General features: G+C 41.8%; 2 protein-coding genes across 3 annotated transcripts in view; both read left to right on the forward strand.

The window, feature by feature from the left end:
- The window catches only part of LOC129813577 (unconventional myosin-IXb-like), an 85,989-nt gene extending 72,065 nt beyond the window's left edge, over nt 1-13,924 (forward strand). For both annotated transcript variants that reach the window (XM_055865897.1, XM_055865899.1), the window contains exons 36-41: nt 124-229; nt 4,402-4,533; nt 4,794-4,917; nt 5,940-6,061; nt 6,351-6,454; nt 10,479-13,924. In XM_055865897.1, the coding sequence (XP_055721872.1) occupies nt 124-229; nt 4,402-4,533; nt 4,794-4,917; nt 5,940-6,061; nt 6,351-6,454; nt 10,479-10,669 (779 nt within the window). In that variant the 3' untranslated portion in view covers nt 10,670-13,924. The remainder of the gene's footprint in view (nt 1-123; nt 230-4,401; nt 4,534-4,793; nt 4,918-5,939; nt 6,062-6,350; nt 6,455-10,478) is intronic.
- A 1,816-nt stretch (nt 13,925-15,740) lies between these two features.
- The window catches only part of LOC129813578 (hippocampus abundant transcript 1 protein-like), a 43,546-nt gene continuing 42,016 nt past the window's right edge, over nt 15,741-17,270 (forward strand). The window contains exon 1 of the mRNA XM_055865900.1: nt 15,741-15,983. Coding sequence (XP_055721875.1) covers nt 15,900-15,983 — 84 coding nt within the window. The 5' untranslated portion in view covers nt 15,741-15,899. The remainder of the gene's footprint in view (nt 15,984-17,270) is intronic.

Genomic DNA, 17,270 nt, shown 5'->3' on the forward strand with positions numbered 1-17,270 from the left:
TAGTCCCAAATGTGAAACTCTGCAGACCCCCGCCCACCCTGCACACCAGGCAGTCAAGCTAAATCAAGCGAACCTCAAGTACTTGAAATAACTGTATTTGACATTGTGACATTTCATGTGCAGAGTTGCCAGAGCAATCTGAGCGGCTTCGTGCGGTCTACCAGAAACTGGACGAGCTTCCCTCCGCTAACTTCAAAACACTGGAGAGATTGGTCTTTCACCTGGTCAGGTAGGTTAAATCCTGCTTTCACCTGGTCAGGTAGGTTAAATCCTGCTTTAACCTGGTCAGGTAGGTTAAACCCCACTTTCACCTAGTCAGGTAGGTTATACCCCTCTTTCACCTAGTCAGGTAGGTTATACCCCTCTTTCACCTGGTCAGGTAGGTTATACCCTGCTTTCACCTGGTCAGGTAGGTTATACCCCTCTTTCACCTGGTCAGGTAGGTTATACCCCTCTTTCACCTGGTCAGGTAGATTATACCCCTATTTCACCTGGTCAGGTAGGTTAAACCCCACTTTCACCTGGTCAGGTAGGTTATACCCCTCTTTCACCTGGTCAGGTAGGTTATACCCCGCTTTCACCTGGTCAGGTAGGTTATACCCCTCTTTCGCCTGGTCAGGTAGGTTATACCCACCTTTCACCTGGTCAGGTAGGTTTGGGGCAGCAGGTAGTCTAGTGGTTAGAGCGTTGGGTCAGTAACCGAAAGGTTGCTGGATCAAGTCCCAGAGCTGACAAGGTAAAAATATGTCGTTCTGCCACTGAACAAGGCAGTTAACCAACTTTTCCCCGATAGGCCGTCATTGTAAATAAGAATTTGTTCTTAATTGACTTGCCTAGTTAAATAAAACATTTAAAAAAAACTTTAATCTGGTCAGGTAGGTTATACTACCCTTTCATCTGGTCAGGTAGGTTATTATATACCCCCCTTTAATCTAGTCAGGTAGGTTATTATATACCCCCCTTTAATATGGTCAGGTAGGTTATTATATACCACCCTTGAATCTGGTCAGGTAGGTTATTATATACCACCCTTTAATATGGTCAGGTAGGTTATTATATACCCCCCTTTCATCTGGTCAGGTAGGTTATACCCCCCATTAATCTGGTCAGGTAGGTTATTATATACCCCCCTTTAATCTGGTCAGGTAGGTTATTATATACCCCCCATTAATCTGGTCAGGTAGGTTATTATATACCCCCCTTTAATCTGGTCAGGTAGGTTATACCACCCTTTAATCTGGTCAGGTAGGTTTTTATATACCCCCCTTTAATCTGGTCAGGTAGGTTATTATATACCCCCCTTTAATCTGGTCAGGTAGGTTATACCACCCTTTAATCTGGTCAGGTAGGTTTTTATATACCCCCCTTTAATCTGGTCAGGTAGGTTATTATATACCCCCCTTTAATCTGGTCAGGTAGGTTATTATATACCCCCCTTTCATCTGGTCAGGTAGGTTATACCACCCTTTAATCTGGTCAGGTAGGTTATACCCCCCTTTAATCTGGTCAGGTAGGTTATTATATACTCCCCTTTAATCTGGTCAGGTAGGTTATTATATACCCCCCTTTAATCTGGTCAGGTAGGTTATACCCCCCTTTAATCTGGTCAGGTAGGTTATTATATACCACCCTTTAATCTGGTCAGGTAGGTTATTATATACTACCCTTTCATCTGGTCAGATAGGTATTATATACCCCCCTTTAATCTGGTCAAGTAGGTTATTATATACCCCCCTTTCATCTGGTCAGGTAGGTTATACCCCCCTTTAATCTGGTCAGGTAGGTTATAACCCCTTTCATCTGGTCAGGTAGGTTTTTATATACCCCCCTTTAATCTGGTCAGGTAGGTTATTATATACCCCCCTTTAATCTGGTCAGGTAGGTTATTATATACCCCCCTTTAATCTGGTCAGGTAGGTTATTATATACCACCCTTTAATCTGGTCAGGTAGGTTATACCCCCCTTTAATCTGGTCAGGTAGGTTATTATATACCCCCCTTTCATCTGGTCAGGCAGGTTATTATATACCCCCCTTTAATCTGGTCAGGTAGGTTATTATATACCACCCTTTAATCTGGTCAGGTAGGTTATACCCCCCTTTAATCTGGTCAGGTAGGTTATTATATACCACCCTTTAATCTGGTCAGGTAGGTTATTATATACCACCCTTTAATCTGGTCAGGTAGGTTATACCCCCCTTTAATCTGGTCAGGTAGGTTATTATATACCCCCCTTTAATCTGGTCAGGTAGGTTATTATATACCACCCTTTAATCTGGTCAGGTAGGTTATACCCCCCTTTAATCTGGTCAGGTAGGTTATTATATACCACCCTTTAATCTGGTCAGGTAGGTTATACCCCCCTTTAATCTGGTCAGGTAGGTTATTATATACCCCCCTTTAATCTGGTCAGGTAGGTTATTATATACCACCCTTTAATCTGGTCAGGTAGGTTATACCCCCCTTTAATCTGGTCAGGTAGGTTATTATATACCACCCTTTAATCTGGTCAGGTAGGTTATACCCCCCTTTAATCTGGTCAGGTAGGTTATTATATACCACCCTTTAATCTGGTCAGGTAGGTTATACCCCCCTTTAATCTGGTCAGGTAGGTTATTATATACCCCCCTTTAATCTGGTCAGGTAGGTTATTATATACCCCCCTTTAATCTGGTCAGGTAGGTTATTATATACCACCCTTTAATCTGGTCAGGTAGGTTATACCCCCCTTTAATCTGGTCAGGTAGGTTATTATATACCCCCCTTTCATCTGGTCAGGTAGGTTATACCACCCTTTAATCTGGTCAGGTAGGTTATACCCCCCTTTAATCTGGTCAGGTAGGTTATTATATACCCCCCTTTCATCTGGTCAGGTAGGTTATACCACCCTTTAATCTGGTCAGGTAGGTTATTATATACCACCCTTTAATCTGGTCAGGTAGGTTATTATCTACCCCCCTTTCATCTGGTCAGGTAGGTTATTATATACTCCCCTTTCATCTGGTCAGGTAGGTTATTATATACCCCCCTTTAATATGGTCAGGTAGGTTATTATATACTCCCCTTTAATCTGGTCAGGTAGGTTATTATATACCCCCCTTTAATCTGGTCAGGTAGGTTATTATATACTCCCCTTTCATCTGGTCAGGTAGGTTATTATATACCACCCTTTAATCTGGTCAGGTAGGTTATTATATACCCCCCTTTAATCTGGTCAGGTAGGTTATTATATACCCCCCTTTAATCTGGTCAGGTAGGTTATACCCCCCTTTAATCTGGTCAGGTAGGTTATTATATACCCCCCTTTAATCTGGTCAGGTAGGTTATTATATACCACCCTTTCATCTGGTCAGGTAGGTTATTATATACCCCCCTTTAATCTGGTCAGGTAGGTTATAACCCCTTTCATCTGGTCAGGTAGGTTTTTATATACCCCCCTTTAATCTGGTCAGGTAGGTTATTATATACCACCCTTTAATCTGGTCAGGTAGGTTATACCCCCCTTTAATCTGGTCAGGTAGGTTATTATATACCCCCCTTTCATCTGGTCAGGTAGGTTATTATATACCCCCCTTTAATCTGGTCAGGTAGGTTATAACCCCTTTCATCTGGTCAGGTAGGTTTTTATATACCCCCCTTTAATCTGGTCAGGTAGGTTATTATATACCACCCTTTAATCTGGTCAGGTAGGTTATTATATACCACCCTTTAATCTGGTCAGGTAGGTTATACCCCCCTTTAATCTGGTCAGGTAGGTTATTATATACCACCCTTTCATCTGGTCAGGTAGGTTATTATATACCCCCCTTTCATCTGGTCAGGTAGGTTATTATATACCACCCTTTAATCTAGTCAGGTAGGTTATTATATACCACCCTTGAATCTGGTCAGGTAGGTTATTATATACCCCCCTTTAATCTGGTCAGGTAGGTTATTATATACTCCCCTTTAATCTGGTCAGGTAGGTTATTATATACCACCCTTTAATCTAGTCAGGTAGGTTATTATATACCCCCCTTTAATCTGGTCAGGTAGGTTATTATATACCACCCTTTAATCTGGTCAGGCAGGTTATACCACCCTTTCATCTGGTCAGGCAGGTTATATACCCCCTTTTCACTTGGTCAGATAGGTTATATACCCCCCGTTCTGTTTTTCACTCTTTTACACATATGTGTATTCATGTTGACTGATGTTTGTAAATCACCATCTGTCGTACAAAGGCTTTCCCGCTAGGCTTGAACTTAGGTCCCTGAGTTTTCCCTAACCACATGACCTGACCAGGGAAAACTCCGGGCCCTGGTTATGCCACAGGTCATTTATAACCGTGTTGTGTATTAGGACGATAGTAGACGTGCTGTGTCAGATCTTGATGGAGGTTTTTTTTTTTACTTCCTCCAGAGTGGCAAAGGAGGAAGAACACAACAGGATGTCAGCAAACTCCCTGGCCATAGTGTTTGCCCCCTGCATCCTGCGATCCCAAGACACCACTGACCCCTTCCTAGTCTTGAAGGACGTCTCCAAGACAACCACGTGAGTCTATATAGGAAAGGTTTACATACGCACATCCAATGTCTTTGAGCAGGTATTAGATGTCACAAAACATATGTTCAGCAAACGTTAAAAAGAGACTAGCACAATGGAATACAGTATATGCTACTTCCTAGTTTAGGGTTACATGTGTGTACATACAGTATATCTCAAGGTAGGATGGAGTCAGTCCTTAGTAAGCATTCTGGGATTTATTTTGGTTGTAAGAAGCCCTAACCCCTGACGTTTCCTCTCTCCCCCAGGTGTGTGGAGATCCTGATCTCGGAACAGTTCAGACGGTACACTGAGAAGATGCAGGATATCACCGAGCTGGAATACGCTGAGGCCCTGGCCGTCAACCAGCTCAAACTCAAGAGACAGAACACTGTAAGGACAGTGTGCTCACACCCTACTCCATACTGTTGTCACAAAGTTGGAAGCACAGAGTCGTCTAGAATGTCATTGTATGCTGTAGCGTTAAGATTTCCCTTCACTGGAACTAAGGGGACTAGCCTGAACCATTAAAAAGAGCCCCAGACCATTATTCCTCCTACACCAAACTTTACAGTTGGCACTATGCATTGTGGCAGGTAGCGTTCTCCTGGCATCCGCCAAACCCAGATTCGTCCGTCGCACTGCCAGATGGTGAAGCGTGATTCATCACTCCAGAGAACGCGTTTCCACTGCTCCAGAGTCCAATGGCGGCAAGCTTTACACCCCTCCAGCCGATGTTTGGCATTACGCATGATGATCTTAGGCTTGTGTGCGGCTGCTCGGCCATGGAGGCCTATTTCGGGAAGCTTCTGACGAACAGTTATTGTGTTGACGTTGCTTCCAGAGGCAAATGGAACTCGATAGTGAGCACCCAGTGGTCCTGTTCTGTGAGCTTGTGTGGCCTACCACTTTGCAGCTGAGCCGTTGTTGCTTCTAAACGTTTCCACTTCGCAATAACATCACTTACAGTTGACCGGGGAAGCTCTAGCAGGGCAGAAATTTGACGAACGGACTTGTTGGAAAGGTGGCATCCTATGACGGTGCCACGTTGAAAGTCACTGAGCTCTTCAGTAAGGCCATTCTATTGCCAATGTTTCTCTAATGCGATTTTATGGCTGTGTGTTCGATTTTACACGCCTGTCAGCAACGGGTGTGGCTGAAATAGCCAAATCCACTAATTTGAAATGGTGTCCACATACTTTTGGCCATGTAGTGTATCTATTCTGATTACCCTTTAATGCTCTACTGTGAATATAAACTTGATATACTGAGAATATCTGTGAATACGGATATGGATCACTGTGGGAAGTTCCATCATTCCCACTGAGAATTTCACTTTGGGAATGCCAGGTTCCCTAAAGCGGTTTGTCTTCCTGTCTCTGGTGTATTGACTCATCTCTACTGTATATCTACAGATCTCAGAGAAACCTTCATCGGAGCCGGACACCCCTCACATGGACAACCTTGACCTGTTGGATATAGACATGGAATCAGAGAGGACCCTCATCGAAAGGATAAAATCCATCAAGCAGGAGAAGTGAGTGAAGAGATGGAGACTCCTCTCGTTCTCTGTTGTCGGGGGCAACATGTCGTCTCGACCCTAGAACAACACATATAACTGTTAAAGAGAAACACTGTCTTAGTTGGTACTGTAGAAGCTGTTTAGTTCTGTATATTTCATGGTGTTAATGTGTTTGTAACGTGCTGGACTCTGTGAAATATATGACTGTTATAGTAAGTATGTTATAGCTGGCACCAGATACCATACAGCTCAGCTTAGTGTTTGTCAAACCATTCCTGGAAGGGTGCGTGTATGTGTTTTTCAGGGAGGAGCTGGCATGCAGGTTGCCAGAGCTGGAGCAGGAGAACTCCGACAACGACAACATGGACTCTGAGTCATCAATCAGCTCAGAGAGCCTGGACTCAGAAGGTCAGTAGAGGGGTATGGTAGGCCTACACCATCGTGCTAGATGCAGGGGTGGGCAACTCCAGTCCTCTGGGGCCTGATTGGTGTCACACTTCTTCTCCATCCCTAGAAAACACAGCTGATTAATCACATGTCATTCTAAACTGAAGATCATGATTAGTTGATTATTGGAGTCTGGTGTGTTAGCTGTGACACCAATCAGGCCCACAAGGGCTGGAATTGTCCACCCCCGTTAGAGGATAGTGGGGAAAATGGAGACAGAGAAGGTCAGTAGAGAGGTCCTCTTCCTTCTTGCACTTCAACTCTTTTCAACTGTTTGTTTTCGGTAAGGCTTTATTTTACAGCCCACTGTTAAAGCCTACGCTTTATTTTACAGCCTACGCTTTATTTTACAGCCTACACTTTATTTTACAGCCTACACTTTATTTTACAGCCTACACTTTATTTTACAGCCTATTCTTTATTTTACAGCCTACACTTTATTTTACAGCCTATTCTTTATTTTACAGCCTATTCTTTATTTTACAGCCTACGCTTTATTTTACAGCCTACGCTTTATTTTACAGCCTACACTTTATTTTACAGCCCACTGTTACAGCCTACACTTTATTTTACAGACCACTGTTACAGCCTACGCTTTATTTTACAGCCTACGCTTTATTTTACAGCCCACTGTTACAGCCTACACTTTATTTTACAGCCCACTGTTACAGCCTACACTTTATTTTACAGACCACTGTTACAGCCTACACTTTATTTTACAGCCTACACTTTATTTTACAGCCTATTCTTTATTTTACAGCCTACACTTTATTTTACAGCCTATTCTTTATTTTACAGCCTACGCTTTATTTTACAGCCTACGCTTTATTTTACAGCCTACGCTTTATTTTACAGCCCACTGTTACAGCCTACACTTTATTTTACAGCCTACTCTTTATTTTACAGCCCACTGTTAAAGCCTACGCTTTATTTTACAGCCTACGCTTTATTTTACAGCCTATTCTTTATTTTACAACCCACACTTTATTTTACAGCCTACGCTTTATTTTACAGCCTACACTTTATTTTACAGCCTACGCTTTATTTTACAGCCTATTCTTTATTTTACAGCCTACACTTTATTTTACAGCCTACGCTTTATTTTACAGCCTACACTTTATTTTACAGCCTACGCTTTATTTTACAGCCTACACTTTATTTTACAGCCGACACTTATTTTACAGCCTATTCTTTATTTTACAGCCCACTGTTACAGCCTACGCTTTATTTTACAGCCTACACTTTATTTTACAGCCCACTGTTACAGCCTACGCTTTATTTTACAGTCTACTCTTTATTTTACAGCCTACACCTTATTTTACAGCCCACTGTTACAGCCTACACTTTATTTCACAGTCTAATCTTTATTTTACAGCCCACTGTTACAGCCTACGCTTTATTTTACAGCCTACACTTTATTTTACAGCCCACTGTAACAGCCTACACTTTATTTTACAGCCCACTGTAACAGCCTACACTTTATTTTACAGCCCACTGTTACAGCCTACGCTTTTTTTTTTACAGCCCACTGTTACAGCCTACTCTTTATTTTACTGCCTACGCTTTATTTTACAGCCTACGTTTTATTTTACAGCCCACTGTAACAGCCTACGCTTTATTTTACAGCCCGCTGTAACAGCCTACTCTTTATTTTACAGCCTACGCTTTATTTTACAGCCCACTGTAACAGCCTACTCTTTATTTTACAGCCTACGCTTTATATTACAGCCTACTCTTTATTTTACAGCCCACTGTTACAGCCTACGCTTTATTTTACAGCCCACTGTTACAGCCTACGCTTTATTTTACAGCCCACTGTTACAGCCTACGCTTTATTTTACAGCCCACTGTTACAGCCTACACTTTATTTTACAGCCCATTGTTACAGCCTACGCTTTATTTTACAGCCCACTATTACAGCCTGCGCTTTATTTTACAGCCCACTGTTACAGCCTACGCTTTATTTTACAGCCCACTGTTACAGCCTACGCTTTATTTTACAGCCCACTGTTACAGCCTACACTTTATTTTACAGCCTACTCTTTATTGTACAGCCCACTGTTACAGCCTATGCTTTATTTTACAGTCTACTCTTTATTGTACAGCCCACTGTTACAGCCTACACTTTATTTTACAGTCTACTCTTTATTGTACAGCCCACTTTTGCAGCCTACACTTTATTTTACAGCCCACTGTAACAGCTTACGCTTTATTTTACGGCCTACTCTTTATTTTACAGCCCACTGTAACAGCCTACGCTTTATTTTACAGCCTACGCTTTATTTTACAGCCCACTGTAACAGCCAACGCTTTATTTTACAGCCCACTGTAACAGCCAACACTTTATTTTACAGCCCACTGTAACAGCCAACACTTTATTTTACAGCCCACTGTAACAGCCAACACTTTATTTTACAGCCTACGCTTTATTTTACAGCCCACTGTTACAGCCTACACTTTATTTTACAGCCCACTGTAACAGCCAACACTTTATTTTACAGCCCACTGTAACAGCCAACACTTTATTTTACAGCCCACTGTAACAGCCAACACTTTATTTTACAGCCCACTGTAACAGCCAACACTTTATTTTACAGCCCACTGTAACAGCCAACACTTTATTTTACAGCCTACGCTTTATTTTACAGACCACTGTAACAGTCTACGCTTTATTTGACAGCCTACGCTTTATTTTCCAGCCCACTGTAACAGCCTACGCTTTATTTTACAGCCCACTGTAACAGCCAACACTTTATTTTACAGCCTACGCTTTATTTTACAGACCACTGTAACAGTCTACGCTTTATTTGACAGCCTACGCTTTATTTTACAGCCCACTGTAACAGCCAACACTTTATTTTACAGCCCACTGTAACAGCCAACACTTTATTTTACAGCCTACGCTTTATTTTACAGACCACTGTAACAGTCTACGCTTTATTTGACAGCCTACGCTTTATTTTACAGCCCACTGTAACAGCCTACTCTTTATTTTACAGCCCACTGTAACAGCCTACTCTTTATTTTACAGCCTACTCTTTATTTTACAGCCCACTGTTACAGCCTATGCTTTATTTTACAGCCCACTGTTACAGCCTACGCTTTATTTTACAGCCCAGTGTAACAGTCTACACTTTATTTTACAGCCCACTGTAACAGCCTACTCTTTATTTTACAGCCTACGCTTTATTTTACAGCCCAGGTAGAAACTTAGAAATGACTTATGAAAACAATAACCTAATAAGTACGTTGTGATGGTGCTACTATGAGATTCTAGATTCTTGTAAAATAAAGTCTTGTTTCTCTTTTACTGGGACATTGGTTGACATACAGCATTTGAGGTATTTTTACCGATCTCCTGCTAGCCAACTCCTGGCTATATTACAGTATTCCCTGTTAAAGTGGGTCATGCATGCAGTCTGCATACATTTAGTGTGGGTTTTGTGTAACCAGGTGAATGATTTACTGACAGCCTTACCAGTAACTTTGGTATTTCTGTGTTTTTTGCGTAACCAGGTAACAGTAACTATGTTATTTCTGGGTTTTGTGTAACCAGGTAACAGTAACTATGGTATTTCTGTTTTTTTTGTAACCAGGTAACAGTAACTATGGTATTTCTTGGTGTCTTTGTTCATTTCTGACTGAAGAACCTTTTTTCATTATTATCAGGAGCAGGCCGACTGTATCAGCCTGTTATATGAGCCTGGTACCCGATCTGTATACGCTTTGTGTAGCTCAGTTGGTAGAGCATGGTGCTTGCAAGAGCCAGTATAGTGGATTTGATTCCCGGGACAACCTAAATGTCTAATATTATATTAACTCCTCTGATTCTCATTGTCATTCCCAGCACCTACAGATCTGGGACCAGCTGCTATTAGATTAATTCAGAGTGTCTCTACCAGGCCCTGTTTTAACTAGCCTGCTGGTCCCAGATCAGTATGTGGTTTAGCCAACGCCTCTTAATAATCCAGACTTTCTCCACCAGGCAGAGTGAACCTGTTGTGGAGGAGCCAGAGGCAGGAGTGCCCTCCTAAGCCACCTGACCTGGCCCAGAGAACTACTACAGCCACAGGCCATGACCAGGCTAGATGGATAGAACCCCCAGCCTACAACAAGACCAGGAGCAGGAACTTCTCAGAACTGGACATCCCTTTCATAGATGAGGAAGAGGACTAGCCTGGGTGCCAGTCTGTTTTTGCTCCAAATGGAATTGTCATGCCAAACATGGCTGTACAATGACAGAAATGTAGTTGGAAAGAGCACTAAACAGATCTGGGACCAGGCTAGAGGACATCTAGGACTGGGCCATATTGTCCTCCGACAGGTGGACAATACACGATGCTAGTTCTTCGACTGATAGCGTTGGAGTTGTGTTATGGCAACAAGAACCAAGCACATGATGTATATTTTCCTACATCCATTAATGTGTGTGTGTGTGTAATGATCAAAGCTCAAATCAAATCTAATTTTGTTTGTCACATGCGCCGAAAACAACAGATGTAGACCTTACCTTAAAATGCTTAGTTTTTAAAAGGTAAGAAAAATGTGCTACTCTAGGGGAAATAGTAACACAATAACGGGGCTGTATACAAGGGGTACCTATACCAAGTCAATGTGCAGGGGTACGGGTTAGTCTAGGTAACTGAGGTAATATTTACAGGACCAGTCAAAAGTTTGGACACACCTACTCATTCAAGAGTTTTTCTTTATTTGTACTAATTTCTACATTGTAAAATAATAGTGAAGATATCACAATTATGAAATAACACATGAAATCATGTACGTAGTAACCCAAAAAGTGTTAAACAAATCTAAATATATTTTAGATTCTTCAAAGTAGCCACCCTTTGCCTTGATGGACAGCTTTGCACGCTCTTGGCTTTTTCTCAACCAGCTTCATGAGGAATGCTTTACCAACAGTCTTGAAGGAGTTCCCACAATTGTAAATGAGAACTTGTTCTCAACTTGCCTACCTGGTTAAATAAAGGTGAAATAAAATAAAAATAAAATATGCTGAACACTTGTTGGCTGCTTTTCCTTCACACTGTGGTCCAACTCATCCCAAACCATCTCAATTGGTTTGAGGTCAGGTGATTGTGGACGCAAGGTCATCTGATGCAGCACTCAATCCCTCTCCTTGGTCAAATAGTGTGTTTTGGGTCATTGTCCTGTTGAAAAACAAATGATAGTCCCACTAAACGCAAACAAGATGGGGTGGCGTATTGCTGCAGAATGCTGGTTAAGGGTGCGTTTTGAATTCTAAATCACTGACAGTGTCACCAGCAAAGCACCCCCACACCTCCATGCGTCACAGTGGGAACCACACATAGAGAGATCATCCATTCACCTACTCTGCATCTCACAAAGACAGGGCGGTTGGAACCAAAAATCTCCAATTTGGACTCCGACTAAAAGGACAGATTTCCACCGGTCTAATGTACATTACTCGTGATTCTTGGCCAAGCAAGTGTCTTCCTCTTAGTGTCCTTTAGTAGTGGTTTCTTTGAAGCAATTTGAGATGTGTCTAACTTGAACTAAGCATTTATTTGGGCTGCAATTTCTGAGGCTGGTAACTCTAATGAACTTATCTGCAGCAGAGGTAACTCTGGGTTTTCCTGTCCTGTGTCGGTCCTCATGTGAGCCAGTTTCATCATAGCGCTTGATGGTTTTTGCGACTGCACTTGAAGAACCTTTTTAAAGTTATTGAAATTTTCCACATTGACTGACTGACCTTGTCTTACAGTAATGATGGACTGTCGTTTCTCTTTGCTTATTTGAGCTGTTCATGCCATAATACGGACTTGGTCTTTTACCAAATAGGGCTATCTTCTGTATACCACCCCTATCTTGTCACAACACAACTGATTGGCTCAAATGCATTAAGAAGGAAAGAAATTCCGCAAATTAACTTTTAACAAGGCACACCTTTTAATTGAAATGCATTCCAGGTGACTACCTCATGAAGCTGGTTGAGAGAATGCCAAGAGCGTGCAAAGCTGTCCAAGGCAAAGGGTGGCTACTTTGAAGAATCTCAAATATTAAATATATTTTGATTTGTTTAACACTTTTTGGGGGATTACTACATGATGCCATGTGTTATTTCATAGTGTTGATGTCTTCACTATTATTCTACAATGTAGAAAATAGTAAGAAAAACCCCTTGAATGAGTAGGTGTGTCCAAACATTTGACTGGTACTGTACATGTAGGTAGGGGTAAAGTGAATATGCATAGATAATAAACAAAGTAGCAGCAGCGTATGTGAAGCGTGTGAATGTATGTATGTGTGTGTGTGTTGGACTTGTTGTGTAGTGTGTGTGGCTAGAGTCCAGTGAGGGTACATCGAGCCTGTGCAAGAGAGTCGGTGCAAAAAGATTTGAATAAATAAGAGATGGCAGTCCGGGTGGCCATTTTATTAACTGTTCAGCAGTCTAATGGCTTGGGGGTAGAAGCTCTCAAGGAGCCTTTTGGTCCTAGACTTGGCGCTACGGTACCGCTTGCCATGCGGTAGCAGAGAGAACAGTCTGTCACTTACATTTTTACATTTTAGTCATTTAACAGATGCTCTTATTCAGAGCGACTTACAGTAGTGAGTGCATACATTTTTATATTTGTTCGTACTGGTCCACTGTGGGAAACGCACAACCTGGCAAGTGCCGTGCTCTACCAACTGATCTTCCTTTTGACACTGCCTGGTATAGAGGTCCTGGATGGCAGGAAGCTCAGTCCCAGTGATGCACTGGGCCGTACAACTACCCTCTGATGCCATACCAAGCGGTTATGCAACCAGTCAGAATGCTCTCGATGGTGCAGCTGTAGAACCTTTTGAGAATCTAAGGACCCATGCCAAATCTTTTCAGCCTCCTGAGGAGGGAATAGGTGTTGTCGTGCCCTCTTCACGGCTGTCTTGGTGTGTTTGAACCATGATAGGTCCTTAGTGACATGAACACTAGGGAACATGAAGCTCTCGATCTGCTCCACTACATCCCAGTCTGTGTGAAGGGGGGGCGTGCTTGGCCCTCCTCCTGTAGTCCACGATGCTGCTGTTGACATTGTGATTCTCTTAAGAAGGCATCTGTGGTTCTCTAATACTGTCATAATGGAATTACACAAGACACAGTGCAGTCTGTTGTACCAATGCACCTTTGATTTTAACCATGTACAATCTCATGTTATTGTAAATCAGAGTATTTTGGATGTCTCTCCTGATGTCGCACCTGTATAACGAGGACCAAATATTTTAAATCCATAATACAGGATCCTTGTTTGCAATGGACTACTTCTATGCCACCTAGTTTGGTACTTTGTGAAATAAATGTTCTATTTTATTGATAATTAACCTAAAATGAAAACAATACAGTCAAGACTGTTTTAAGGTTATCAGCATATGTGTGTTTTTCTGTTTTCTGTGAAATTGAAATGGATATTTTCACCTTGGTCCTCCTTTTTTTTTTTTTTTTACAATATATTTATTGACATATTTTTACATTTTCACAAGCATCCCCCACAAAAAAACATGACAATTAAATGTTGACTCAGCTAAATGATGTAGACACGAGCAGCACTGAAGAGATTGCGATGAGTGAGATGCAAGACTTTGCTCTAAGACAGAATCTGCATGAGTTCGCTTCACAGAGTTACAATGTGAAGCGTACGGGACCAAAACAGCGGAGAAGTTTAGCCTCACTTCAACACTCTTAGTTGTTGTGTAAATTGACCGACAATGCTATTTACTTTGAGCATCTACTTCATATCGCTGAGTCTACCTTTAAGATAATGCACCTTCTCTCTCCCTCATCATAGATTGACTGACTGCCTGCTCACATCAGTAATTTTGTACATTACTTTAGCAAGTATCACAAATTCATCCAGTTTATCATGTCTGTGTATTATGAATGGGGTAATTCTGAATTATACTGAACAAAAATGTAAACGCAACAATTTCTAAGATTTTACTGAGTTATAAGAAAATCAGTCAATTGAAATAAATACATTAGGCCCTAATGTGTGGATTTCCATGACTGGGCAGGGGTGCAGCCATGGGTGGGCATGGGAAGCCATAGGCCCACCCACTGTGGAGCCAGACCCAGCCAATCAGTATGAGTTTTTCCACACAAAAGGGCTTTATTTCAGACAGAAATACTCCTCGGCACAACAAAAAATATAAACGCAACATGTAAAGTGTTGGTGCCATGTTTCATGAGCTGAAACTTAAAGATCCCAGAAATATTCCATACGCACAAAAAGCTTATTTCTCTCTAATTTTGTGCACAATTTGTTTACATCCCTGTTAGTGAGCATTTCTCCTTTGCCAAGATAATCCATCCACCTGGCAGGTGTGGCATATCCAGAAGCTGATTTAAACAGCATGCTTATTACACAGGTGCACCTTGTGCTGGGGACAATAAAAGGCCCCTGAAATGTGCGGTTTTGTAACACGACACAATGCCACAATGTCTCAAGTTTTGAGGGAGCGTGCAATTGGCATACTGACTGCAGGAATGTCCGCCAGAGCTGTTGCCAGAGAATTTAATGTTCATTTCTCTACCATAAACCGCATACGTCATTTTAGAGAATTTGGCAGTACGTCCAACCGGCCTCGTGTATGGTGTCTGTGGGTGAGCGGTTTGCTGATGTCAACGTTGTGAACAGAGTGCCCCACGGTGGCGGTAGGGTTATGGTATGGGCAGGCATAAGCTACAGACAACAATGATGGCAATTTGAATGCACAAAAATACCATCTTGAGATCCTGAGGCCCACTTTTGTTAATTAAGGTATCTGTGACCAACAGATGCACATCTGTATTCCCAGTCATTTGAAATCCATCGATTAGGGCCTAATGAATGTATTTCAACTGACTGATTTCCTCGAACTGTAACCCCGTAAACTCAATGCAATTGTTGCATGTTGGGTTTTCACTTACATATTTGATGGACATGTCAACGTGCCAAACAACCAATACACGAAGACGAGGTGAAAAGGTAACTGTAGACTACTTGGTTTTTTTTTGTATGGTGAAAAGGGACAGATGATCACATGCCGCCTCCAATTAATTATATCAGAGCATGTGTTACTGTACTGAAAGGATGTTCCTCTGTTCTGGCAAAATTTACAGATGATGTCGACAAAATACATTTTGTGTTCGATAGTACAAACTTTTTACTGAACCTATCAAATCCAGAGGTTCCTTTTCCGCCTCCTTAGTGCCTGCCAATCAGGGCTAAGTCTCGTGCCGGAGGGGCGGTTTGTTTTTTACACAGGAAGATGGATCAAAATGAGGTGGGGATATGTGCATTGGGTAATCACTTGCTATGTAGCCAGAGAAGGCGAAGGCAAATATTGATCATTTTCCAGAGTTTATTACTGAAGTTACCCCTCTGACATCAAGAATGGACATAAGTTAACAATGACGGGAGAAAAGAAGAAGAAAAAGCGGCTGAACCGCAGCGTTCTTCTGGCTAAGAAAATTATTATAAAAGATGGAGGCAGTGTGAGTAACGTTAGCTAACATATTTTGCTATTTTTCTTCGTTAGCCTGGTAGCTATGTACATTGACATGTTTTGCATGATATTTTATTTTGCTTGTTTTATCAAGTTTAGCTACCAGTTGTTTTCGGGCTGGGCAGTTTAACATGTCAGTTCACTAGTGTCTCATGTCAAACTAGCAGCTGTTGGCTAGCTAACGTGAGCTAATGTTTGCTAGGTGGTACAAGTTGTAACGTTACTGTTAAAGGAAACAAGACACAGCGAGTTAAAAAGTCAGCTGTTAGCTTTGAGCCACGCGTCATCCGAGTTTGTTTGGTGTTTGACGTAAGATGTTTTTTAGCTTTTAGATTAAAATTTTGCCTCAAGTGTATGTGATGGCTAGTCAAGCTACTGTAGTATTCAAACAAAGCAAATCGAACACGTTTAACTCGGTGTCAGTTGTTTGCAATGGTGTAGAAAACATTAGGAACACCTTAATAATATTGAGTTGCACACCCTTTTGCCCTCAGAACAGTCTCAATTAGTCGGGGCATGGACTACAAGGTGTCGAAAGCGTTCCACAGGGATGCTGCCCATGTTGACTCGAATGCTTCCCAAGTTGACAAGTTTGCCGGATGTCCTTTGGGTGGTGGACCATTATTGATGCACACAGGAAACTGTTGAGCGTGGAAAAAAAACAGCAGCGTTGCTGTTCTTGACACACAGACCGGTGTGCCTGGCACCTGCTACCTCCCGTTCTAAGGCACTTCAATATTTTGTGTTGCCCATTCACCCTCTGAATGATATACAATCCATGTCTCATGGCTTAATCACTATTTAACCGGTCTCCCCCTTCATCTATACGGATTGAAGTGGATTTAATAAGGGATCGTAGCTTTCACCTGGTCTGTCTGTCGTTGAAGGAGCAGGTGTTCCTAATGTTTGTACACTGTGTAGATAAACATTGGATCGCTAATGCCGTGTATAGGCCAATGAGAGGCTTTGAAGCAATAGGTCGGCCATGTTGGCACTCCCTAGAAGGAGTAGTCCTCCATTGGAATGAATGGAATTCTATTGTATTTCAATTAGTTTTTTTTTTGTTAACTACTTCACCATCGGTTCAGTTATTTGAATTGCATGAGGTATTATTTTTTTCTCTGCACTCATTGCGCAGTTTCTCTGAAGCTAAATCCGATCAAGACCAAACTGTGCAATGTTGTAGGGTATTGAATTTTCCATTTTTTTATGTTTAGCTCACATAATATAATTGAAAACGATGCATTAAGGTGTCTGTAAAAGAATAAACATGGCA

Source organism: Salvelinus fontinalis, chromosome 17 (genome assembly GCF_029448725.1).
Source record: "Salvelinus fontinalis isolate EN_2023a chromosome 17, ASM2944872v1, whole genome shotgun sequence".
Taxonomy (NCBI): Eukaryota; Metazoa; Chordata; class Actinopteri; order Salmoniformes; family Salmonidae; genus Salvelinus; species Salvelinus fontinalis.